This window comes from Panthera onca, chromosome C1, assembly GCF_046562875.1.
Source record: "Panthera onca isolate mPanOnc1 chromosome C1, mPanOnc1 haplotype 2, whole genome shotgun sequence".
Taxonomy (NCBI): Eukaryota; Metazoa; Chordata; class Mammalia; order Carnivora; family Felidae; genus Panthera; species Panthera onca.
The window spans coordinates 191,115,615-191,143,074 of NC_138346.1; the positions used below are offsets into that span (position 1 = coordinate 191,115,615).

The 27,460-nt window shown below is 42.6% G+C and overlaps 1 protein-coding gene across 31 annotated transcripts in view; it reads right to left on the reverse strand.

The window, feature by feature from the left end:
• The window catches only part of MACF1 (microtubule actin crosslinking factor 1), a 330,331-nt gene that overhangs the window by 39,536 nt on the left and 263,335 nt on the right, over positions 1–27,460 (reverse strand). For 24 of the 31 annotated variants that reach the window (XM_060623631.3, XM_060623628.3, XM_060623627.3 and 21 more), the window contains 11 exons: positions 12,412–12,573; positions 12,047–12,217; positions 11,247–11,413; positions 7,171–7,330; positions 6,486–6,812; positions 5,431–5,515; positions 4,678–4,919; positions 3,784–3,990; positions 2,132–2,251; positions 1,590–1,697; positions 478–696 (listed from right to left, as the gene is read on the reverse strand). In XM_060623631.3, coding sequence (XP_060479614.3) covers positions 478–696; positions 1,590–1,697; positions 2,132–2,251; positions 3,784–3,990; positions 4,678–4,919; positions 5,431–5,515; positions 6,486–6,812; positions 7,171–7,330; positions 11,247–11,413; positions 12,047–12,217; positions 12,412–12,573 — 1,968 coding nt within the window. Of the gene's footprint in view, positions 1–477; positions 697–1,589; positions 1,698–2,131; positions 2,252–3,783; positions 3,991–4,677; positions 4,920–5,430; positions 5,516–6,485; positions 6,813–7,170; positions 7,331–11,246; positions 11,414–12,046; positions 12,218–12,411; positions 12,574–18,883; positions 23,929–27,460 lie in introns of those variants that run through there. The other 7 variants (XM_060623642.3, XM_060623641.3, XM_060623650.3 and 4 more) reach the window with 2 other exon arrangements.

Below are 27,460 nucleotides of genomic sequence, written 5' to 3' on the forward strand. Positions count from 1 at the left end.
GTAAAAGCATTAGTTGAAGTGTTTACAAATTTCCCTTTTCCCTAAAGTCCATGCAGCCAATGCTTTCTGACATTGTTTCACTCCAGCTAGGGCTTACCCAAATGGAAAAAGCCCCCAACCATATCCCAAGTCTCATGACACCCCACCATATCTGGAAAGATTTAAAAATACCCTTGATGTTTACTTAGTTCTTTATTTCTGCAGTACCCAGGTTTCTGACATCTCCATGCTCTTTTTCTTTAATGGATTCATATTAAGGACAAAGGAAGTAATTCAGGTATGTATTGTGTGTGTGTGTGTGTGTGTGTGTGTGTGTGTGTGTGTGTGCGCGCGCGCGCGCAAAAATTCTAACCAATTAAGACAACTTCATAACACAGAACTTCCACTTGGTAGGCACTAAAAAATATGTTGTTTTAAAATAAAGCGTAGAGCCAATTTTGAGTTCTGCCATTGCATAAAACCTGGATTGCTCCTTACCCTCATTTCCTCTTGCTGCTGCCTGAGCTGCTCATGATCAATGGCTGGAGGAGGTAACTGTGCTATCAGTGCCCAGGTCTCCTCAATCCAGGGGCTGAGCTCCTCGTAAGTTTCCCAAAACTGGTTCACCAAGACCTGTGCCCGTTCTAGGCGGGTGTAACGCTCTGAATTGAGCAGACTAATGGCTTCATATTGCTGTATTAGAGACTCTGTCTTTTCCTATGAACAACAAAATATAAAACTTATTACTATCACAAACCCTTCTTTTAAGGAAAAATGTAGGTATATATCCATAAAAAATTAAAGAATTTCTTCAGTTTTTTATGTCCAGAAATGGATTAATTGAGCAAAATTACAACTGATTTTATTTTCTTTATACTTAACTGAATTTTCTATTTTTTATCATATATATGTATTGTTTCTAGACTTTTTAACACATGAAAGTAGTTTCAAAGACAGTCAAACAGAGCAAGCACGACACAGCATAACCTCTTAGAGATGACATACAACCTCAGACATAGCATTATTACGGCAGGTCAGTTCAAGACAGAACATCTCAGGGGCTGAAATGGACCCTCTGCCCACTAACTTTGACTTGTCTTTTCTCCTCTGATAAAAATGTCTTCACAAACCAGACACTTAGGCTTCATATGTTTAAAATGAGTTCAATTTATGAACATTTTGGAGGAAACAGTGGTTAACCATAACTTTTACAAGAACAAGCAAAACTGATCTACAAGTCTCTTGGCCAATCCTTTTAGAAATGGGTATGATCATTTACAAGGGCCTGAAGAAAGAATATCTGCATATAGGTCTGAAAAATCTATCACAGATACTTAGAGAGGTAACTCAAAGACCCTTATGGACTGAAGATACATAGCAATTCCTCTGTTATAAAGAAAACAAACCTGCAATGTATTTCACATCTTCTGGTAGGACTGTTTGGACATTTGTGCACATAGGGTTAGGGACATGGCTCCCCCCAGAACATCAAATTGCACTTTAATACCATTACCAGTGACAGAGGGGGAAAAACCTTGTCATTTCACAATTGTACTGATTCACCACCATCAAGACAAGATAAACATGGTAAATAAATAAATGCAATTCACCTGTAATATAGCTTTTTGTTCCTCCCCACATGTGCCAAAGATTTCACCACGATGACTGAAGAGTTCATCCATTGAATCTTTGTGTCGAATGATGTCAATAGAGAAAGCCTTTGAAAGTGAACTACAGTTAGGTCACGAAGTAAGAGAACCCCAAGCCCGTGTTACTGAAATGTTATTAGACACAATTTATGAAAAACTCCTCACTCTGATGAAGCCACATCAAAACTATTCTATAAAGTTTGACACTTTGCCTATCCATACATCTTCCATGCTTATCTTTTAGTAGCTTACAAAAGTATCATCTATCCTAAAAATCATCCAGAAAACTGCTAACTATTCTTTCCTGGATTAATGGGTCTATTGCTCCCTCATCACAAAGCAAAAGAATCTCTTCCTCATCTTACCAATTATTTTAAATCTCTAGCCACCATCATGAAACTGCGTTATTCAACCTGGGGCAGTCAGAAACTCTCGTAGTTACTCTAAACCAGTGAAGATTCTTCTAGCTCAGGGCACAGCAGATACGTCAGTGTTACACTTACCTTCTGTACCTGCAGCTGAGCTGTGGTCTGGTCCTGTTCTAGGCGAATTGGACCCAGGGCCATCAGTTTTCGTTTTGTTTCAGCAACCCAAGCTAGTTCTGCATCAGCAGCTTGCTCATACTAATAGGCATATTAAAGAAAAATGAACAAATTATGTTCCTTAGAATTACCATTTCCTCAACACAGAAAGGCCTGGATTTTTACTAATATGGTTTATTTCTACAAAGGAAAGCCAAAACTGGGGAAAATTGCATAAAATCATAAATCAAGATGCAGATAATTTGTAACTGATTATACTTCAACAAATAGGAGTTGATCCTATTTCAACTTCTTTATAAAGAAGTCATAGAATTCAATTAGTGATCCTATAGCTAGAAACAACAATGGAAATTGACACTCCTAAGACTATACTTCTAATCACAATGCTTTTATGAGGCTGTGCTCTCTCCCATCTGCCAATCCTGTTTCCTACCCATACACTGAACAGTAGTTTTAGCCGTATGTTTAAACGCATGGTTAAACATGGCAACAGACAGCTGAGTCAAGCTAACTTGGAAGTACTCTCATAGTTGAAGAAGCGTAAGAACACCAAACCTTTAAAGGGTTCTGTGGAAACAAAGAAAACTAAGAACTTATTCTATGTGACTGTTTAATGAGGTCCCCCAATTATTTCTCTTCAACTGTGCCAACAAACACCAATATTTAAAGAGGAAAGTAGGCTTTTCCCAAGCATGATAAATCTCATACCCAAGTATCTGGTCAAGGTTCGGGATACCAATAAAGACATGTTGGGGATGCACTTGAGAGTCACAGCAAACTTCCGTGTGGTTCACAAAGTATTTGCTTATTACTATGAACCCAAGAAGTCATGTTATATTTACTCTGCACCATGACACATTAATAGGTACGTATCCAGCTACAAAGGAAAGCAAATAACTTTTTCCAGAAAGCAGGAAGGAAAAAAGATCGAGGGAAATAGGACACCTGTGTTTACTGAGAAGGTTCTATTTTGGATACCTCTATTTTGGTTAGCATATTTGATAGTAATTATAGTTCTTGGTTCCTTCCCCTCTTCAAGCTAATACTAAAACAGTTGATTATGTCAAACTAAGATGGGATGCATTTGGACCTTCTGGTCCTAGATATTATCTACTATCAGAATCTGCCTCTTAACCGGTCAGTAGCTAAGAAGAGGGCTCAAACAGACTCTATCACAAATTCCCGTCTGCTCAAAAAGGGTCAAATATTATGGGTCGGGGCGCCTGGGTGGCTCAGTCAAGTAAGTGTCCCAACTCAATTTCAGCCAGGTCATGATTTCACAGTTCAAGCAGGTTCAAGTGGGTTCAAGCTTCATGTTGGGCTGTGCACGAACAGCATGGAGCCTGCTTGGGATTCTCTTTCTCTCTCTCCGCCCCTCCCCCACCCTCAAAAATAAATAATAAATACAAAAATATTTTGGGTCAAACTGAGACCCATCTTCACATATCTTTATCCAATCACTTCCAATCACTGAAATAACTTGTTGCATCAGATTTAGCTTATTCTTATTATCCTTATTTCTGACCCTGTATTTATGTGGGTCATAATTTTGTGCTTCACACATACATCCCTGCTGCCTGAAACATTACTGTAGAGGTGTTAATAAACATTACCTGCTGTGATCTCTGAATAGCAGCATCAATTTCATCCACCCTTTGTCCCACAGTGTCACTGACCAGCTTGTACTGTTCATTGGCATCAGACACAAGTTTATCCAGCCCTTCTCTGGCTCTCCAGGGCACCAGCTCTAAGAGAGCACGGCTCACTTCATTCACTGTGTCCAACACCAGCCTGTGCTCCATGACCTCCTTCTTTAATTCCTAAGGAGGGAAAAAAAGTTTTCAGGCCATTCCTTGCTAAATTAAGCACATTAGCAGCTGTGCTGGGTGGAAAGTGCTATCTCTACCACACATCCCAGCAGGGCTCTGACCTCCTTCCTCCACTTATTTTTTTTCTTGTCTTAGATTTTTCAACCATTCCACAGCCTGACTTCAGGCTTAGCCGCTGCTTAGAACTGTCTGCAACACTTCTTGGGCCACACTATCTCTGGGTAGAACAAATACTGCCTCTTTCTTTTTTCTCCTTACTTCAATAGAAATGATAAAGTACTTTAGCCAAGGGCATTTTTAAGTCAATAAGTACCTACATAGTATTTCTGCACATCCAGAACTGCACTAGATCCTGTAGGAGAATCAAACAGAATCCTGAAGCACTCTCTAGAGAATGAGTTACAGAAGTCAATTTTAAAATGTTACACGTGAAGAAAACTTCCCAGGGATCTGGGATTCAGTCTTTTTTTTTTCCCTTCAGACCATAACAAGTGCTCTTACATAAGTCTGCCTTTATGTCAAATCTTACTGTCCATGCAAACAAGAAAGGAGGCAGGCAGAATTTTTTGGTTTAGATTTAAGGTTGAGACAGTTGGTGATGACACTTAAACCTTTGAACTTAGGGATTGGAAGAGGTAAAAAAAATTCTTTCCCTTTACAGCGTGAAACTCAGTTCACCTTCTGTCTTTGCTGAAACTGGGGTATCTGCTCCCCTGTGGGAGACTGTCCTCCACTGGCTGCCAGCTCCTCCTCCACTTCCCTGAGCCACCCAGTCAGTTCCTCATAAGTAGACTGGAACTTGGTGGCCAGCTGCCGGGCTTGCTCTAAAGTTCGGAGGGCCTTGGAGCTGGTGACCGTGATGTCTGCATAGCGAGTCTTTATTCCGTCCAATTTCTCCTGGATAAGCAATACCTCTTCACCTGTGGGGACAGTGCATAATTATTTATATTTAAGAGGATATGAGGGAGTCTCCTTTATCCCCCTTTCTTCGAAATAGAGCTTAAATTTTATAGATGCTCTCTCCCTATGGAAGCAATTTCACCTAGAATCCCACACTATGGGAAGTGGGAGATAAACCTTCCAACTGATAAAAGAAGCCACTTCTGAGATTATTAAGATCTGAATTCAACTGCAGGTGTTTCTAAATGGTCCCAGCACCTCTTGGTGAATGCTGGCCTTGGACATACTGGAGAGCAGGGGGAGTCATCATCTATAACCAAATGTGAGATAATATCTTTTAGTTTTCAAAAGATTTAGCAGGAAACAGGACCCCAGGCTGCCAGCCTCCAGGAGCACATGGTAATACAACCAGTAAATAAATACTGAACTTGTTCTACGTACAAAGAGTAGTGGCTAGTGCAGGATGTATATTTCCCTGGACATGTGCTTGAGTGACTGCAGAGGTGCTGAGAGATGCACTTTTCAAAGTACCTGTGGTTTGTTTTAGAAGAGCCTGACCATTTTTAATAGCTTGATCTACATTCTTCTTTCTATTAATGATTTCTTCATTTAGAGCCTGAAAGGAAAGAATAGCATGAATCTTAAAACTACAGCACAACAAAGGGAAAGAAAGGTGAGACCTTTAGGAGACCAAGTTTAAAGTAAAGAGACAAATACAGTTTAGTCTATACCTCAGTTATGTTATTCCTTCATTATCTCTTTGGTTACCCTATTTATTACTCAAAAACAATTAAATCTGATACTTATGGGCAAGCTAATCCCTTGCACCAGATAAGAAGAGATTAGGATTAAATCAGTTTTACCAATCTACTGGTACCAAACCTGAGCCCAAGAAAGGCAGATGTAGAATTCAGCAAAAATGTCTACTGTGTCCAAAACCAAGACTCAGAAAGTTCAAGAGAAGAAAGTCAGCAAGAACAGGTTGAGTTAAATCAGGATCATGGTTAAAAATTCTTAATATTTGAAGTCAATGAATCAGAAGAATCTTAGATTATTTAAAACAACAAAACAACTGCTTTGCCTATTTTTACTACCCTTAAAGAAATTTCATAAAAATGAAATGAAAAGAGAAAATTGTTCTTTCCATTAAGATGACAAATAATCCTTGGAATTTGGGCACATAAATTCTAGAAATATTTTAGAAGTTACAGCTACATGGTAAAACCTAGGGCGATATTTAGGTATTCTGGCTTTGTGACATTACATTCTCTTTCATAAAACTTCTCAGATGGAAACTGAGTGATACATTACCTAATGATGTAAAACATGAGTTGGAACTGAGATGGTCCCTGACTCTACTCTGGATCATCTTCTAGAATTATTGACTCAGTTTGTTAAGTACGAGTATTTCCATGGACTCATCAAAAAATAGATTAGTCCTTAGCAACAAGTCTATAACTATGTGCTTATGTATAAAATGAAGTCGAAATGTTTGGAATTAAAAGAGAAAGAAATGAAGAGAAACATGAATCAGAATTACAACATAACTTAGTAACATGACCAATAAAAATGGAAAACATGAATACCAGGTGGTCAGCATGCTGTTTCTGCAGGACATCCTGTCTGTAATCCTTTACGAACACTGAACTGAGCTTGTCCTCAACCTCAGCCAGCCAGTTGAGCACCTCCACCTCATCCTCCCCGAACAGTCTAGCGTTACACAGTGCCTGTTCAAGCAGGGCTGCTTTCCGACAGCCCCAGTCTTGAATCTCACTGTATCGGGCCTGCAAGGAGTCTAGCTTCTCTGACAGCACACCCTGTTCTGCAGAGCATGTCAGGGAGGAGAGAGACTGCCCAATTTTGACTGCCTGGTGCACATCTGTTGCATGGCTTTCTATTTCTTCCTCCAGAGCCTGGAAATCCAGATGGAAAAAATGAATAACAGAAACAAAATAAATGAAAAGTAAACATGAAACAATGAATAACAAATGATATAATAAATTAAATAATAGAAAAAGTTCACCTACCAAAGGGCAAAAATAATATAAAAAGTGAGAACAAAAGCTGTTTTTTTTCCGATGGCAGCCTATTAGTCAATTGTTATTTTTACTTCAAGGATGTGACTATGTCAATGAATAATTTGACCATAGTTCAAATTAAACTTTAAAATATCCCCCCCCCAAAACATATCTTCTAGACTGCTATAGGCAGTTAACTTCTGAGATTTCTGACTGCAGTGCTGTGTTCTAATTTATGACAACTCCTCCCAACCTTGTGCCGGATGATCTGCTGCTGGATTTTGGCAGACTGAGTGCCAACAGGCTCTGAGTTAGCAAGCTTTTTCTCCGTGACGGACAAGAAGTCAGAAATAGGCTCAGCTGTCTCATGGAATTGTTTGGCCAGAACCAGGATATCTTCCAGCTGTTTTTGCCTACACAAATATACAGAACAAGCCACTCAGGCAAAAAATCACATTAAGACTGATAATAGTACTATATTCAGTAAAAGACCAATCTTCAGGTACATTTTAAGTACCAATAGTAAACACGACACATATACGTAGCACTTTGTGGTTTTAAAGTTTTTCATAAGCATTGCCTCATGACCTTGTAAAGTAGGCAGAATAATTATCTCACTATGACAAAACAGAAAGCTAACCCTGAAGGCTTAAAGATTTGTCCAATTCACCCAGTGAGTAGTTAACAGTGCAAAGAGGACTGTAATCAGGCCTTCTAATTGTCTTTCTCCTAAGGGACAGAGCACATGCATCATCTGAACATAAGACCAAAATAAAGTTTAAAGGCATCAAAAAAATTATCAAGTTTTCATCTCATTGAGGAACAAATGCAGACTATAAGCTAGAACTTCTTCCCCATTTCCCCAGCTCCAGTGATTTCAAGCACCAGAACATAACTCTGAATCCAGATTTAAGGCAAAGAAAATGACCTCAGAGTAGCTGAATTTGCCAACACACATGGCAGTCAAAAGAACTGTAAACTTCACAGCTCACTTAGAATTTTAAGTCCTGATTAATATAACATCCATACTAAGCTTAGATTTCAAGATACTAAGCTGCAGATTAAAGGCAGCTAATTACAAAGGGGAGAGGAAACCTGATAGAGAAGAGAAAGAAAAACCACCAAAGAACTGGATTAGCACACAGGTTAATATTAAAAGGCCATAATGATATCTTTGGATGATTAAGAACAGACTAAATGCGACATCATTTAAAAAGGTCTGGGTATATGATGCACTTCAGTTCAACAAACCTTTACTGAACATCCACTTTGTGCCAGGTTCTATGCTGTGTACCCTGGACAAACTTATTTTAGTAAGAAATGATTTAGAGGTGCCTGGGTAGCTCAGTTGGTTGAGCATCCAATTCTTGACTTCAGCTCAGGTCATGATCTTGGTGTTGTGGGATAGTGCCCTGCATCAGGCTCTGTGCTGAATGTGGAACCTGCTTAGGATCTCTGTCCCTCTCCCTCTGCCCCTCCCTAACTTGTGTGCACGCTCTAAAAAAAAAAAAAAAAAAAGAAAAAAAGAAAACAAATGATTTAAACATAAAGAATTACCATTTTAATGATCTGGAAATTCAATTATGTTTAAATATAAATAAAAACATATTTCTAGATACTATTTTAATTTTTTTAAGTTTTATTATTTTTTAACGTTGAAGAATATGAAGCTTTTTTTTTTTTTTAAACAAAGTAAACTCTAGGCTCAAAGTGGGGCTCGAACTCACAACCCCAAGAACAAGAGTCACATGCTCTTCCGACTGAGCCATCCAGGCATCCCTCTGAATGCTACTTTTAAATGTCAGTATGAAGTACAGAATAGTTTGTTTATGCCAGCCTTCAAAATACATCTTCAATTAATACAACTAAAACAAATAATCTTAAAGATTATTATTAAACTAGTATATCATTAAAAAAAAAACTGGGGGCCCCTGGATGGCTCATTTGGTTGAGCATCTGACTCTTGATATTGGCTCAGGTCATGATCTCACGATCCTGAGTTCAAGCCCCGTGTTGGGCTCTGTACTCTCTCAAAATAAATAAACTTAAAAAAAAAAAAACTTGTCCCTGATTTCTAGGTTTTTCTGACTCATCTCTGGTTTTTGGAATCTGAAAGTTTGAAAAACAATGTAATAGGATTTAGGGTACCAAAGAGCAAAAATAATTCAGCGGTATAAAAAAATCCAATATTAAAGAATCTAAATAAAAGTCTTTAGGATATCTGGAACAAATGAAGCTTCTCTTGGTATTTCTCTTTAAAATATTGACCCAGAAACTGTGTTAGGTTAGGAGGATGGAAGTGGGCAGAAGGAAAGAGTCATAAAAAGATACATTAGAAACAAATCAGCACTTTAATGAGCTTATGGGGCCTATGAAATAAGTACATAAAATAATGACAATACAAGGTACAAAGAATTACAGCAGTGAAGAGGAAAATGAAGGTATTCCATCCTTGGGGAATAAAGAAAAGTTTCATAGAAGAAGATAAACAGCATGCTTTCTCTCTCTTGTGTCACGGAAGACACAACACTATCAGTAAAGACACAGAATTAGGAACTGACAGAAGATACCTAAGTATATGGTATACTTTACCAATAATACGAGGAGGAGGAGGAGCGTGGAAACAGAAATGTAGATTAGGGCCAAATAACTGAAGGCTTCGAATATTGGGTTAAAGAGTTTAGATTTTGTTTTATAGGCAACAGGGAGTCATTAAATTTCTGAGCAAGGCAAAGGGGAAGCCTGAGGGTAAGTGGCCATAGAGTGATGAGTGATTAGTTCATGAGGAAACTACCTCACATTGAGGAGCCCAAGTCATGACCTGAGGCAGGTGAGTAGGAATTAGAGAAATGGATGAATAGAAAATAGAAAAGACACTAGAGAAGTAAAACGGACAGAATTTAGCATCCTGATAGATGTGGGACACAAAGGAGTGGGGGAGAAAGGGTAAAAAATGGGGTTAAGGTTTTAAACCCAGGTAACTGGAAGGCTAATGATACTATTAATGATTACGCCCAGGTAACTGGAAGGCTAATGGTACTATTCATGAAAATGGACAAAGAAAAAAAAGCAGTGCTATCTGTAAATAAAAATAAGTGTAATTTAAAAAAAATAAGCTGAATTCTTTCATTTTTGTTTCTCCCACAAATATGGGGGACAATACTTTGCAACTCTGATAAGAAATCAGCACACTGTGGGCCAGTGTAGAAGAGGGAATTATGACAACTTCTGCTGGCTACCTAGAGAACTGAAAGGCTACAACCATAACTCATCACCTACACTACTCTCATACAGATTTCTAATTGGTGAGCATTTCTTTTTAAAACTGGGGACAGCATAAACTAAAAGACCTTCATGTGACATACTAAGCTGAAGTGATGCTGGGGTATAGCTATGGAGAGAGAAAGCACTTCCTCAGAGGAGAAAAGTATACTGCTTATTTTTGGCCACTTATTGAAGACTGGTCATGCACCTGTCTCTCTTTTTAATATTTTATTTTTATGTTTTTATTTTTTATTAAAAATTTTTTTTTAATTTTTACATTTATTCAGTTTTGAGAGACAGAGACAGAGCACAGTGGGGGAGGGGCAGAGAGAAAAGGAGACATAGAATCCGAAGCAGGCTCTAGGCTCTGAGCTGTCAGCACAGAACCTGACGTGGGGCTCGAACTCACAAACCGTGAGATCATGACCTGAGCCGAAGTCGGACGCTTAACTGACTGAGCCACCCAGGCACCCTTATTTTTATGTTTTTAAAGTAGGCTCCACACGAACGTGAGGCTCAAACCCACGACTTCAAGATCAAGAGTTGTGTGCTCTCCCTACTGAGCCAACTAGGCGCCCCTATTCATGCATCATGTCCATATATTGAACAGAATCACAGACTAGGTCCTGGATGCAAAAACATCTAATATTGGGATAAGCTATCAGAAAAGAAATATGGTAAATTTCAATTCCAAGTATCAAAAGTATTATTTATAAATATGAAGGGGAAAAATCTGTTTCGAAAACTCAGAAAATAACTTGGCTGGATTGTAGGCGTCTGTGTCTGTCGGTTTGGAACCATGATTGTATCACAGCAGAACAGCAACACGGAGCAATGAATCTTCCAGTTCTGAGAAATTCATGGAGTAGCTGAGGCTCATTTCCTGAGAGCTACTGTGATTATGAGGATCATCTCCAAGAACGTATTCCTCTTCAAGATAAAAGCCATTACACACCTTCCAGGGCTCTCTATGACTCATCCAGGACCTTACAGAGCACTTCAAGTTAAAAACTGGACAAAAAAAACCCTTGTCTGACCCATTCCTCAAAACCCCTTTGCCCTTACCTGGCTGCTGCCTTGTTGAGTAGTCCAGTCCATCTACTTTCAAGACCCTCCAACTGTGCAGTGATTTTCTCTCTATCAGCCAGCTCAGCGGACTGGGCTATTCTGCCTCCTTCTGCTTGAAGCATATCTACTGTGGCCTTTCGATCATCAAGGAGCCGCTGGAGCAACTAGTGCACACAGTGTTGAAGGAGAGTGAAAAGTGATAACACAATGTCACTTTGAAATCTGAAATAAGGAAGAAAATACAAGCGAAAGATCTCCAAACCCCCACCCCACCAAATCCTAAACGGAGTTGAATAATGGTAGCTTTTTTTCCATCCAGAGGCAAAAACGTGAGATGCAGCATTGCTCCTAGCACCAGCATAAACTCCACACTCTTACATTTTTAAATAGAGGGGTGACAGTCATTATGTGACTAATAGGGAACTTAGTTTGAATCAGGAGAAAAATGCACTAAAAGGGAAATTAAACCAAGCCAAAAATACAGACAGCACCTTATACATGACACACAACATTATTCAGAATATTGCTGACCCTGAAAACTCCAAAAACCTTGTAAGAAAAAGCTGTGCATGAAACACTGGAGTAGAATACACGAATAAATACACCGAACTACTGTTCGGTCCAATGTGTGCCACAGTAAATTGGTAGACTGAAGTAAGATGATGCAAATCAACTTTCACCTTTCTTTTCATGGATTCCTACTAAAACTCCTGAATATACTCCTAAATGAGAAGCCAATGTGTTGTCTGCCACTCCCTACGGCTGTTACAGTTCACTGTCCCAACATTCTCACTTACCTTCTGTTCTTGGATCTGTGCTTTCACCACTTTATACTCGGCAGATGGAGGTTTCTGATTGGCTATGAGCTCCTCAGTGTCTGCCAACCAGCTGAGCAACGGCTCCAAGGCATCTTGAAACTTCCCGCAATGCAACAAAGCCTCCTGCAGTTGTGCGATTCTTTGTGCAACCTGTATCACAGATGCAGGGGCTCGTTGTGAGAGAGGAGAGAGCTTTTTAAATGACTACTGACCCCCTTTCCTAATTATATTTTCCAACTGCTGAATCTGTATTTGCATTCAGGTTGCAGGGAAACCTACAATTGAGATGTGCCTTTCTAAGCCCTCCATTCCCAATGCACTAGAGTTAGCCCCTCGCCACTCGCCTTTTTGTTCAGTGTGTTCCATCGAGCGTTGATCTCTTCCATGTCATGTTCCAAACCCTGCACATCACAGTTTTTTCCGGCACTCTGAATCAACCCCTGGCCGAGTCCATTCACCTGCTGTAGCTTCATCTGAAGAGGATCCACCTGTTCTTTCTGAAACATCTAGATAATTACAAGCCAAAGTTTTAATCTAAAGGTAGCAACCAGACCCTCTATACCACACAGTGACTGGTCATTCTTGGGAGATTTATGATTTAACAGAGGAGGAGCAGGAATAAAAAGAGAAAACAAGCCATTTGTACAGAGAACTATCAAGGAAACATGCGGTTTCATATTTCAGTACATCCTCCTATGGACAATTACAGAGAGTTATGGCACTACTTAGAGGTCTTTAACCCAATGACTCATGGTTGGTTGGTTTCTGCTTGCTTAATTTTTAATGCAAAAAGCTACAGAGGATAGAGAAAAATCAGCCTCAAGATATCATAAAGTGTGCTATCAATCCTAAAAGAGAAGAGTAATACCAAATGACTAGTATTTAAGATTAAAAATACCTTGGGGAATACCTTTAACTGACCACTGATATATGCAACATTCTTCTCTGACTAGGACTCATAATTCAATTAATTAAAACATATTAATGTTGTGAAAAACACCAACCTCACAGTTCAATCCCCCTGTGGTCACTTAATTCCACTCCGTTCCAGGGCCACAGACCACACATTACTAATAATCTTGAGACAGTATTCCTGAGATTACAAAGGGAAACGGGCCAGTAATATTGGGAAATGTCCTTACCAACTTCATACTCTGAGATGCAGATATACAGAAAGTATTTTTAAAATTATAATACTGTCTACCCATGTTCACCATTAAACAATGGAGTTTTAAAACAATGTGAATAAGTGTAACAAACAATGCATGTTTCTCTCTCCTGCAGTTAATAAGATCAATTATGACTTAGAAAGTTCTAAAAGGAAACAAAGAGAAGATAATACTTTGACACTGTAATGGTATTAAAGAAAAGAATGAAATAAATCATTGTCCCTAAGATCAGATTCTTCTCAATTATCAGAGGATAAAATCAGCCACATTCCACACATTCCCCATAGATCCAATGTGGATTTATTTCTATTTTTTTTCTTCTATAAAATGTTCCTTCAGTTTCAGTGAGATAGGTGAGTCAATTAAAGCCAAAGAATGACAGAAAATGGAAGAGGACAAAAATGTAAAAGAAAGATATAAGTTTGGGTAAGATTAATTTTGACCTATATGAGACTATAGTTCACACTTGAAGCAGGAAACTTATTCTTGAAAGAATGGGTTATGATGGCTGGATAAGCGAGTCACCAGGGAGGAAAAGCCCCAGGGAACACTAAAAAAGGAAGGCTACAAAGGTAATTACCAGTGGGCTTCATTTTATACTATAATTTGATTACACCATATTTTGTTAGGCAACACTACAAGGCGGTTCAGCTAAAAATGACTGTTTCCCCAACAACAGGGTTCCCAGAAAAGGCAAGCGCTAGGATTCCATTTTCTACTAAAGATGTTTTTTCACTGCAGAAAAATCAAAGCAGAGGGGGGAAAAAACAACTCCCATGTTTTAAGTTGCTTGGGTTCAACAAAATGGTGGTTGGTGATAGGGTGTGGGGGTTGGAAAGGCAAAGAAAGCAGAAAACAAAAGGTAAGGAGGGGAGATGTCAAGCCCACACCGAAGAGCCCCCTTTTATCCAGTAAGCAAGTCTTGTCTCATACTGTGGCATTTAAATTCTTTCTGTGCTTTCCAGTATGGTAGCCAGCAGCTACATAATGCTATTTAACTAAAAATTCAGTTCCTCAGCCACACTAGCCACATTTCATGTGGTCAACAGCCATGTGTGGCTAAGTGCCTACTGTACTGGGCAACACAGATAGAGAGTATCTCCATCTTGGCAAGAAGCTCTATTGGACAAGCCATATAAATGACATAGAAAAGTAAACTATATTTAAATAGCTTAGTAACCTCTTTCATATAATAGAGTTAATTCTTTTTTAAGGAATTCCATTTACTTTGTCAATGAACATTTCCTATAGAAACATCAGGGATTCCTTCCATTTCTCAACCTCCACTCTATGGATTAATTTGAGAGGGAATGGGTGTTTCATCTTTTTCCAGAGTTTTAAAAATCTATGAGAGTACCTCTAAATAAATACTAAGTATTTATTTTGAACACAAATTAACAGAATGTTAAAGTAAATTTAAAAACAGTTGCTCCCTTCTCTCAACTCCCAAATAAAGCTGTTCTGCAAAATCAGTGCTTTTAGATGCATTAAAATTCCTACTCCTCAGTATTTCAATGGGGCTGTGCCATGTTATTAACCAACCAGAGCTGGCAGATATTTCCCAGAGCAGAACACTAGCAAAAATTACTGCAAGAGTGTAAGACGCAACTGGGACATAAAACAGAAAATTTCCCAAAGAACTTCTTACAACAGTTTTATCTTTGGTAATACCACATTCTCCTAGTTTTTATCCTGCCTGATCTTTTTTTTTTTTTTTTTTTAATTTCCTTTATTCTCTTCCTCCTTCTCTTCTAGAGAGATGTTAGTCTATGCGTGTGGGGATCAGGGAAGGATGTCAGTTCTGGGCTCTCTTCTTGGCAATTCCATCCATTCCCACATCTTTAAATATTAACCATGATGCTTATGGCTAAAATGTGTGTGTGTATGCCCATCCAAGTACTTTAATACTGGCATATGAATGAAATCACGGTACCTCAAAACCTCTCCCTTTCCTCTCCCCTAAAAACTGTTTTTATCTACATCAACAATTTACTACTGCCCCCATCTGCTCAGTTGTACAAACTAGAATTGAGAAGCCAACCCTGATAAACACCCCTTTCCTTCTCCCTCCTTCTCAACATAAAAGCCATTATCAGGTCTTGTTGATTCTACATCCAAGACACACACACACGTATGTATACATACATGTGTATATATATATATATATACACACATACATACATGTGTGTATATACATATACACACACACAAATATATATTGTATCCAACCATCTTCAAATCCAGTGACATCTCTCCAGTTCAAGCCATCTGGCCAACTGCAGTAACCTAGCAGGCCTTTCTACTGTCCTTGATCTCCTATAATGCACTCCACATACAGCAACCAGAGTGATTTGTTTTGTTTTTGAAAATCATTCAGTGTTTTCTATATTTCATGCCAATCATAAGACAAACTAATAAAATATAAGACAAAATAAATCTGAGATTTATAAACCCCAATGTTGAGAATGTTTACTGTCTGTGCAGACTGGTTTGCTCTATCTTCAAGCTGCGAGTAATGTTTTAAAAATGTAAATGAAATCCTTTCCCTCCCCTACCTAAAATCTCTCAACAGCTTCTCATGGCTTTTAAAGTATAGGTCCTTTTGAAAACTTCTTAGTCCCTGCATCATCTGGCCTCTTCCTACCTCCCCAGATTTACCTCAAGGCCCTCTTCCAGAACCCTTGCTTAATGTGGGCTAGCCACTTGGCCTTCTAGAGTCCTAACATCCCAAAGTCTTCCCAGCTTCCATTTCCTTTACCTGGCATATTTTTCCCTCTGACTCTCTGCCTAAATAATTTCTAGGTATCCTTCAGGTTTCAGTTTTAAAATCCTTTCCCTGACACAATCAAAATGAAATATCCCTATTATGTATTACAGCCTTTATTTTTCATTCAAAACATTTGCTGTGATTTCTAACTACATATTTGTGTCTCTTTTTTTAAAGGTTTTTTTTCCCCCCCAGTAATCTCTACACTCAGTGTGGGGCTCAAACCCACCACCCCGAGATCAAGAGTCACATGCTCTTCTGACTGAACCAGCCAGGAACCCTGTATTTGTGTCTTTTTGCTCAATATTTGCCTCCATTACTGTAGCAGAAGTTCCACAAGGGGAGGGACTATGCCAATTCTATTCACTACAGGAGCCCCAATACCTGGCACAGAGTAGGTACACAATAAATATTTATCCAGTGAATGAATGAATCCTTGTATAGAAATGGTATTAGGGAAGGCAAACAAATTTAGGAAGGTTCTGCTGATTAGCTGAGCATTCAGACACTGAACTAAGATTGTGAGGCTTCCCAACTTTTGCTGTAAAAGACTTTCTTGGCAATTTTGAATGTTATAGAACCCCTAGTTTTATACCAAAGATTTTTTTTCTTCCATTGAACCAGTCTCTGGAAATAAGACTAAGGAAGTCTGCAAAAGAGAAAAGGGTTTAAATAACCACAGACTGTTCTCAGTGGGTCTGAATTCCACTATAGGGATAGTAAATAAGTTCTAGCATTTTGCTTCTTCCACCGAACTCTCTTGTTAATGCTATTAGAAAGTTTATATCTATTTTAACCATGTATACATGTGTATATTTGTATATACACATACACACACACAGCGTTTAAACTACATTTCAGGTATGATCACTTACTGAGTTCTAAGTGTTTACGTATTAAAATGACAGGTTCAGTTGCCTCTAGGAACCATTAGGGAAGAAATGAAATCCATACATCTCTCATCTTGGAAAAACTTATTCTCTCAATAATATTTCACTGGTCAGAAAAATCTGTATGCTCATGTTACCACTATAATATTTGTTTTGTTTCAATAAAAGTTTTCAAAATAGCCTCTCTACATTCTTATTGGTTAATGTCCCGGCTGGGGTGATGGTTTAGATTTCTTTTGTACACAAATGCAGGCATTTGCTTGCTTCCATAAAGTAACCATACTTCAAAGATGGACAACTGTACAGCTGGGCTACCACTGTCTTCTCCTGTTGTTTGTATCAGGCAGTATTTCATAAATGATTACCCCCCTGGAGCTGGAGGAAATCCTCAGAAATTACCTAGCCCCATTTACTCATTTTGTAGATGAGAATCTGAGACTGATATTAAGGGTTTCTCTGATTTTTTTTTCCTTTAGGCAGATTTGATCAGCTCTTTACAGATTTAACACCTGTATTTCATTGATTATTGCTGTAGGCTTTATACAAAAAATATTCTGTTTAATCAAGAATGCCTGTGACTTTGGACAAGTTATTGGGATCCCAGTGTCAATTTCGAATTTAGTAAAACTCAGGAAAGGGAATCAGTCCAACAATCTGAAAGCTTGATGGGATGCTACCTTACAAAATAGGTGGTGAAGCCCAAGGTGGACACCACCACCACTCAGCTAAGCAGGGGATCTGTAGCAAAGTTGGCCACTTGTGGCCTGCAATCAAAATGACTTCTCATCGCTGGTAGCTGCAGATTTAACTGGTGCTCTAGCCGACAAAGCTGCCCTGAAAGGCTCTGCAATGGGGTGGATGTGAGAACCCATCTTTCTTGTAGCATCCACAGATATTCAGATGGATATTCACTCATTCATTCAGTCTGTCACAGTGAATGCCTATTACAAGGCAGGCACAGTTTGGGGCCCTAGGGATGGTATAAAATCAAAACCACCTCTGTCTCTGTACTCAGTAATCCCTGGCTATATTAGATTAGATGAAACTTCCAATTCCTTCATTCCTTACCATTGCCCAAATGACACCGGGGCAGTGAACTGTAGAAAGCTGCCAATCTTAAAAGTCTTTGACTAGGAGTGCTCAAGGATGTGAACACTGTTCCGGGTGGTTTCTAACACATTTCCGTTCTCTGACATTAAGAATTGCAGAACCATGGAGCTCAGACAGAATGCAGGAGGACATTCAGCCCACTTCAAGGATCAGGAAACAAGAGGTCCAAGAAAAAGAGTGACTTGCTTCAGGACACAAAGTTTGACAAGATAGGTAAAATACCTCTATTTTTCATAAACCTTATTATGCCTTATTCTGGCTTTAAGAAACACACATTTGTATTAAAAAGCTGTTATTCACACATCTAGATACCACCTTCACCCAAACCGTTTTGGTGAATTCTTTCAACTAACCAACAAAGCTATGTGGGAGAGAAAGGTGGAAGATATCAACAGTGATTTCCACGGGTTATCAGGTTATCCTCACAGGGTTCTGCCTTAACAAATGCACAAACTAGAGGCTCAGGACATCTAACTAATTTGCCAAGTGGCTAACTATCCCAGGTGTCTCTCCAAAGCCCTCACCCCCACTCCTCCCTCACTGCTGACATTACTTATTAAAGAGCAGCCTCTTGATTTAGGACAGAACATGGTCACTGTAATCTTCAAAAGCAGAATCATCTGTTCCAGCTAATAATCTTTTCCAAAATGCAAACCAACAACTATTGGGCTCAGTTTATAAATACAAATTGTAAAGTTTTTCACCAAATGAAAGTAAGACATATTTTGTGCATAAATGCAACAGAAAGACCAGAATAGTCCAGTGCCCCAAAGAGAACCAAAGAAAGGATTATCTGTGCCCTTTCTAATCACTACCAAGGGAACTTGCACATCTCACTTTACTCCCCAGATCCTTTCCCAACAAAATGAGCAACAATTACCTCATTTGAATTTAATTCATCAGTTGCAGCCAGAGGCACTTTCCCATGCAGCACTGTGCCAGTCACCTCTTTTATTTCAAATCCTGCAGACTCAAGGTCCCCCTTAATCCACATTCTAGCAGGGGAAGCCTCTTCTAGAACAGGAGTTCCTTCTTCTGAGATAGGCACAGAATCAGTGTGGGCAGTATCTCCCAGGAGGGGTGCACCAGCAAGGAACATTTCCTCCATAGCAGGCAGTGCAGTAGCTGGGGCTACAGGCTCCTCCGGGGTGGGCACTCTATCAGCTGGGGCTGTAGGCTCCTCCGGGGTGGGCACTCTATCAGCTGGGGCTGCAGGCTCCTCCGGGGTGGGCACTCTATCAGCTGGGGCTGTAGGCTCCTCTGGGGTGGGCACTCTATCAGTTGGGGCTGCAGGCTCCTCCAGGGTGGGTACTGCAGCAGCTGGGCCTGCAGGCTCCTCCGGGGTGGGCACTCTATCATCTGGGGCTGCAGGCTCCTCCGGGGTGGGTACTGCAGCAGCTGGGCCTGCAGGCCCCTCTGGGGTGGGCACTGCAGCAGCTGGAGTGGCAGGCCCCTCTGGGGTGGGCACTGCAGCAGCTGGAGTGGCAGGCTCCTCTGGGGTGGGCACTGTAGCAGCTGGGGCTGCAGGCTCCTCCAGGGTGGGCACTCTATCAGCTGGGGCTGCAGGCTCCTCCGGGGTGGGTACTGCAGCAGCTGGGTCTGCAGGCTCCTCTGGGGTGGGCACTGCAGCAGCTGGAGTGGCAGGCTCCTCTGGGGTGGGCACTGCAGCAGTTGGGGCTGCAGGCTCCTCCAGGGTGGACACTGCAGCAGCTGGGATGGCAGGATCCCCCAGGGCAGGCACTCTATCAGCTGGGGCTGCAGGCTCCTCCGGGGTGGGCACTGCAGCAGCTGGGGCTGCGGGCGCCTCTGGGGTGGTCACTCTAACAGCAGGGGTGGCAGGCTCCTCTGAGGTGGGCACTCGATCAGCTGGGTTAATAGGCTCCTCTGGAGCAGGCACTGCAGAAGCTGGGGTGACAGATCCCTCTGGAATATCATCTCTCGTGGTAGCCACTGCAACGGCTGGGGGAGCAGCCAGGATGTCCTTCTCTGTGGTGGCCACTGAAACAACTGGGACATGTGCCTCTGTGGTGGCCACTGAATCAACTGGTGTGTCCACCTGTGGGGCAGGCGCTGCAGCAGCTGGGATGTCTGCCTCTGGCAGGAGCGCTGCAGCATCTAGGGCACCATCTTCTGCAGTGGGCACTGAGGCAGCAGTGACAGGCTTCTGTGGGATGGGTGTCCATCCCTCCAAAACTGGTTCAGTACTACTAACCTTGGTAATTTGCTCCTCTAGAAAGAGATTTAGCAGTGAATCTGAATCTCTCATTTCTGTCTCCCCTCCCTCTGATGATGCCACAGTCAGCGTGGGCTTTGTCTCATTCACAGTTTCCAAGCCGTCTCTGCTAGGTCTTGGTCCTTCAACCAGCAGGGGCAGATTCAGACCATCTGACTCTGTGCACTTCCTCTGGAGAGCTTGGAAGATCTGCCCTGTGAAGGCTCTGTGAAAATGTGCTGGGGCTTGGTCCTCCGAAAGCTTGGCTTCATTACCCAGCTCTTGCACCTCACCATCCTCACCCCAAACTTTCTCCTTGGACAATTCATAAGGGTCCACGTTTCCCAAGGAAGCCAGATTGTTACTTTCTTGAGTAATAGCTCCTTTTTCACTTTCCAAATGAATCTCATCTGTTCGTAAATGTGAATCATGCGATAACACCTCTACTTCAGATACTGAGGTAACATCTGATAGTTCATAGCTAAAAGCACAACTGAGGGGGACCCTCTCAACACACTCCTCAAAATTCCCCTCAGTGTGACCGCAGTCTACCTGGGACAGATTGCCATTTTCTTTGGCCAGCTCAGCTACAAAGCCTAGTAAGTCTTCTGGATGAGAAGCCCTATGATCAGAGTTGGGCAATCCTCCTGGGTCCAGCTTTCCCAGAGACTCCAGATCTCCTGGGTTTCTGAACTTAAATTCCCCTGCAGTCTTGGGGCTAGAAGGCACTTTGTCATGCTCCTCCTCACTAACAGTGGAAGTGTCTCCCACGGTACCAGAGTGGGCAGTAAGTTCCACAGCATTAGGCACCTGAGAAGAATCCAGGGCATTAAAATATTCACAATCCAATCCAGTATCAGAGTCTTTTACCCTTACATTTAAAAGGCCTATGTGTTCCTCTTCTAAGTTAGTCCCTGGAAAATGACTAACTACAAGTGAATTTTCTGCATCCTGGGATGGGGCCAGCCCTTCAGAAGAGGCTTGCTTCTCCAGTTCAACTAGAGGAGTTACTCCTTCTTCACATAAACACTCTTTTTCAAGTTCAAGAAACATCTGCACTGAATCTGTGTCAGAGAGCTGCTCTGAATCAACAGGACCAACAGTATATTCTAAATCAGAAACAAGACCCTCCAGCCCCTGAGCAGTTCTATTTGTCAGCTCACCTACAGCACTCTCACCTGTGAAAACACAACTGTAATCAAGAGGTGTATCCTTGAGAACAGAAGCCAAATGTTTCTTAGCCGGCTGTAGGTCATCAGAGCAAACCTGACTGAGAGCTAGGTGGTCAAAAGTCGTTATGACAGCAGCTGAACAATCCGCTCCATCCTCTGCCACCGCTACAGTGTTTGCTTGTTCTTTTTCTTCAAAAATATCTGCCAGGCTGTTCTTTTTCTCATCTGCCATTAGAAAAGTCTTTCCTCTCTGTGACAGTTTCTCTTCCTCCCACTCCTCCTCAGCTTCCATCATTATCCATCGCTCATCCTCCTCAAACTTTAGCTCAGACTCTGTTTTCTCTCTCAGGCTGGGAGTTATGAGAAAATGCAATTCTGGATCCAACAGCTCCTCACTCAGGCAAGGGGAAAGAGGTGGCATTTCCACAGTGCAAGCTGTGTCCCCAAGGGGGTGCTGCTTCTCAATGAAGCCTCCCTTAGCTAAACTTTTCATGGCTCTGGGCCAGGTTGCACTTGAGAATCTGTGTTCCTGCATTACATCTGTGTTACCACTTGCTGCTGCAGCTTCTGGTTCTAGAGGCTGGAATTCACGGGGAGAGTGCTCACTGGGCAGCTGCAATCTGAAGTCTTGGCACTCTCCACTTAAGTTTTTCAAATCCTGCACTTCTGGAATATCTATGGATTTGGACACATGTTCCAGAGTCACTGACTCTGACTGAGGTTCCCTGTTGTCCAAATGACCAGAACTTTCTGTCAATGCGGAAATGGATTCCTTCTTCTCTTGCAAGGAAGGATTTGAAGCACCGGCTTCTGAAACCTCACTGAGAGAAGCTTCCATCCTTTCTGCAAATTCTGGGAAATTGGGTGGCATGAAAGACTTCCATGATCTCCTGTTAACATTATCTTTGCGTTCTGCATTTGGTCGCCTTCTGGGTGGAACAGGTGCTGACTTCTGCACATCACTGGTTAACTTTAGTGCATCAAATATTATTCTCTCATCCAGCTTTTTGCCTTCTGGTGCTCTCGATTCAAAAACATTAGATGCTGCTCCTAAGGTACCATTACTGGATATAGTACTTCCTTCCATCTTTTCCATGGTGCTTTTTGAAGTCTGATTAAGCTTTGACCCCTGGTCAATTTGTTCATTTATTCTCATTGTATCATATATAGATCTCTGTGGAACATAACAATCCTCTATATAGCCATCCTCTTCCTCTCCTTTCCCCAGGCAGGTGGGGTTCTGCCTTAAACAGTCTGGCCTGCTGAGTGGCTTACCCATACTTTTTCAATCAAGATGAAACATCAATCTTTTAAAAGTTTTTCACAGGTTACCCAAAAATGCATTCTGCAGAAGTTAAAAATCCTTTTACCAGTTCACAACCCAGGACCACCAACTGGATCTGCCCTCCAAAAAAGCCTGCAAGTCCAACTCTGAAACCATTCTGGGAGCTTCTAAGAGGAACAGTTTTTCCCTCACAGGCTAACAGCCTCATAGTTGCAGACAGATAAGCAGTATAATTTAATCAACAAATATAAAATAATTCCTTGTATGGCTTCTCTTGTGCGTGTTTTTAAGAGCACCGCTCTAATTCAGTCAGTAAAAAAAAAAAAAAAAAAAAAAAAATCATTTGATATTGCCCAGTCTTATTCAATACCTAGTTCCACTCACTTCTTACCCAGAGTTAGAAGCTTTATACCGACTGTGTCCCTTAGTAACAATGGCACAGCCTTCCCAGTCTTCAAGTATGGCCCAAGCTCCTAAGAATTCCTTTCATTTTATCCTCAGTTCCAGTCCTGGAGAGTCCAGCTGGTCTGAATTAGCCATTCGTCCTCCCTAGTTCGGGTGTTTGTATTTGAACTGGGCTGGTCGGCGGATATTCCTGCAACTTTAAACACAGGAAGTCCTTCATTCGGGGCCAGCTTGGGGCTTCCTGTCTCCAAAACATCATGGCATTGTTGTGGCTCCCAGAACAGCCCTGCGCTGTGGCCGCAAAACAAGGCGAGTGGAGCCCGGCGCCGGGCCTTTGAAAGGCCGGCAGGCTGCAGCGGCGGCCGAGGGCCGGTCGAAGGGCTCTCTCAGCGCGGCCCGCTCCCCCGCGCCATGCCGCGCGCCCTGAGGGCCAGGGTTGCCTCACCGCAGGCTGGCAGGTGGCTCCGGGCCGCGCCGGCCTCCAGTCCCGCGCTCAGGAAGTTAGTTTGTCCCTCCGGCAGCTGAGTCCCGCGTGCTGTGGGCGCCGCCTCCCCCGCCGCCGCCAGTCCCCGGCCCGCAGCCGCCGCGCCGTGGGTTGCATGTCAAGCAGCCGCCTCTATTCTCCGCCACCGCCGGCCCCGCGGCCCCGCCGTTCTCCCCGCCCGCAGCTGTCACGGTCCCGGCATGCAAAACTTCTGGCTGGGAACAAAAGGCTCCGCTCGGGCCGGGCGGGGGCGAGCCCTCCTCCCCCTCGCCGCGCGGCCCGCTCACCCGCCGCTCGCTGCAAGTGCTGGGCTGGCGAGCGGCTCTCCTCCCCCTTCCCCGCGCCGCCGCGCCGCGCCGCCCCGCCCGGGCAGCCCCCCTGGAAGCCCGGGAGCGCGACGCGGAGAGCCAAGGGGAGGAGGGCGGAGGCGGAGCCGCGGCGGGGGCAGGGAAAAGGAGCTACCCGAGCGGAGGAGGAGGGTGCGGCGGAGAGGATTGGAGGCCGAGGCGGCGGGGGCGGGGCTTCCGCGCGGTTCAGGGCCTGGGAGCCCCGGCGCCAGCCGCTCGGCTCACCAAGCCCACGCCCACCGCGCCCCAGGGCCCGAGGGAGAGCCCCGCCCCCCCGAGAGGGCGAGAGGAGGGGGGCGGCACCCGCGCGAGGCTCGGCAGCGCAGCGCAAATCCCCTGACAAAGGAAAGCCCCGCCCTCCACCCGCTGGCCCGACCCCCCTGCCACCCCCGCCGCGTCCGGACCCGCCGGGCTCCGAGCCCAGCCCAAGGGCGAGCGAACCTAGAAGGCACGCCCCGCCTCCCCCAGCCAGCGGGTTCTGGCAGGGGCCACTCGGGGCCCCATCTGCCCGCGGGGTCGTGCCGGCTGCGGCGGGCGGCACGCATCGCTCTCGGCTCCAGCTCTATCACCAAAGGCTGTCCTAGTCCCTCCAATGTCACCTTTAGCGCGCCCCTGCAGGGCCCAACAACACTCTGGCCTTAAACCCGGCACTTTCTGGGTGTCCGAACGCATTCTCTTAGGCCCAGAGGCCAAGTTATTGGATGAACTCTAGGCACCTTCTCTTTCCTTCTCCTGTACATCAGGTCTTGGTCCATCCTCCCACCAGAATTTATCTGCCCGCAGACATGAGAGGTGGCAAAGACTGAGGAAGGAGGGCAGAGGTGGGGCGGTGGAGATGCCGGCAGCAGAGACCCACGCCCTAACACCTGGGCTCCTTTATTGCGGCGCACATCCAAGGAAACCTGAGCCTCCCTGGGGCCAGCTCAAAGGCATGCGTCTGTATTTCAAGTCTCAAAACGGAAAATACGAGAGAAAGGTGGCCCACAATCCTGTCCACAGCTTTTTGGCTTTTACAAAAGCCATCTGATCACCTGGTGACTGTTAAACCAGTTAAGTACAAAGGGCAACCCAGGAAACTGTCCAACAGAGACAGCTGCATTTCTCAAGGAGTACAATACTCTGCTCCCTTTGTGATGGTCATTTTCTTATTTTATGAAGGAAAAACAACAAAGTCTATTAAAATTTCTGAGTCTCTGTTGAACCATGTGGTCAATATAGATGGTAAAACTTATGGAAAAGTTATTTCTATCCTTTACACAAACAATGAGCGAAGCCAATAGTTGGCATGTGGAGATCTGGCAGTGAAACCCTGAGCTGAGCCTTAGGCTTAACTCAGGGAGCCAGAGAGGTCCTTGGCAAAAATGAGGTGTGGGCTGAAGCCTGTGATCAGAATTAAGCAACTAAAGGGGTGCCTGCCTGGCTCAGTCGGTAGAGCAGTCATGCAGCTCTTGATCTCAGGGTCGTGAGTTCAAGTCTTACGTTGGGAGTGAGGCTACTTAAAAAAAAAAAAAAAAAAATTAAGCAACTAAAATAGACCGTTCACTGGCAAAATGTGTTACACTTCATTTCTCACTTTAAAAGAGGCTGCTGATCAATTCTGCCCTCTCAAATCCAAAAGACTATCTCCCTATCTGTAAACTGTAGACTAGATTGTGTCTTGATAGCCTAACTTTTTCTTTAGTTTTAAAAGTTTTAAAGAATCTGCCCTAGAATCCTGAGTCTTCCTGGTCCTATACTACAAGACACTAGAAACCTTGTCCTCTTTCTACAAACAGTAGAAAGAACCAAGAATGGATGGCCTAAGAGAAGGTTCCAGGCAATATGATCAGTGTGAAATATCTGAGGGCTGGGATGTGGGAGGAAGGAGGCTTGTTTTGGATGTCTCCTTAAATTGGCACACTAAGATCCAAGGGCAGATTTTGAACCAACAAAAAGCTTTCTCACAGCTATTCAAAGAATAGAGTGTCTGCTAAAGTGAGGACTTTCCTGACCCTGGAGGTATCTGAGCAGAAATTCAAGCAATCACTTGGCAAGGATTTAGGGAAACAGATTTACAAATCCTCTATCACTTTGTTCAGGATGAATTTTAAGGTCCTTTCTAATTATGACACACTGTGATTCTAAGGTTTGATCAGCTTACAGATCTGATACTTAACATTTCAGGGAATCTGGGTCTTAATTTTTCTGTTAATTATTCAGTACAACTGGAAAAACCCAGGGAAGGCAAGATCAGTTTCACTAGCAAGTCTCCCTGGCCAAATACACTCACTTAAGTGTTCAGATATCGTAACAGACTGTTTAGTGTGCCAGGGCCCCTCTGGTTGGAAGAATCTGAGGAATTCTGGCTCTCAACTAGGGTGGGTGGTTATTCCATTATAAAGAATGATCTTGATATGGAATCACAAACTTCATGGCCAGAAATTCCTTTCCTGTTTCCTCACCAAGTCAGGTGCCAACCAATTCAGTCTTTACTAAATCCCCTCCCCCTCCCCACACACACCTATCTATCTACCTTATTCTCACTATTCTCATCAAATGCTCCATGTTATAATGTAAATAAGCAGAGCATTTTAACAACTATGAAGTTCAAATTTAAGGTATTTATTGGCTTAAGTTATACCCTCTGACTAAAGTGTTAGAGATTATTATAAATTTCCCCAAAGTTCAAACACACTCTTATAGAAAGGATTACATAAAATTGTCCAATTCTCTCCCCAACTACAAAAAAAAAAAAAAAAAAAAAAAAAAAAAAAGACGCCAGAGAGTGCTATCTGAGTGCTTTGCTCCTTTTTTTATCATCAGCATGTGTTTAGGAAGAAATCAAGACAAGGAAGCACAGGGCTCTTTCCTCCATGTCTTATTTTTTTTTATCTGTTCATGAGTTTCTCTTTAGTTTTGGTATGTGGAACTCTGCCAATAGCCATCTCAGTGACTGAAATAAATACCTGATATAGCTTTCAGCCTCTTGTTACCCTGATAGCTCCAACAAAAAAAGCATCTGTTCATTTCACTTGCTGTGTGTAAACTTTTTAAAAGACAAGAACAGAGAGCTCCAGAGAACCTCTTTGGATGCTTCCCCTACTCCTGTAACCACAAATATATGTGCTGAAGCCAAATTTCAAATTAGTTTCCAGTTAGTTGATTACAGAGTTCAAAGATTTCTCTACTTATTTTGAAATTCCTAAGAACGAAATTTGGTATCAGGTTTTTTTTCAGTGAACTTAGAAGAAAGAACAATCCTGGCCCTTCCTGCTGTCTTCCTAATTAAAGACAGCTGGGTGGAGTCTCCTCACACCCTAACACTGCTCTCTTTCCAAGTTTTGAACCTTGCATTTTGCCTTTGCTCTAGTCTTTTTTTTTCTTTTTTTGAGAGAGAGAGAGGAAAGAGGGCGAGCTGGGGAGAGGGGCAGAGAGGTAGAGAGAATCCCAAGCAGACTTCATGCTCAACATGGAGTCCGATGTGGGGCTCAATCCTGGGATCATGACCTGAGCCAAAATCAGGAAGGAGTCAGTCGCTCAACGGACTGAGCCACCCTGGTAGCCCACCTTTGC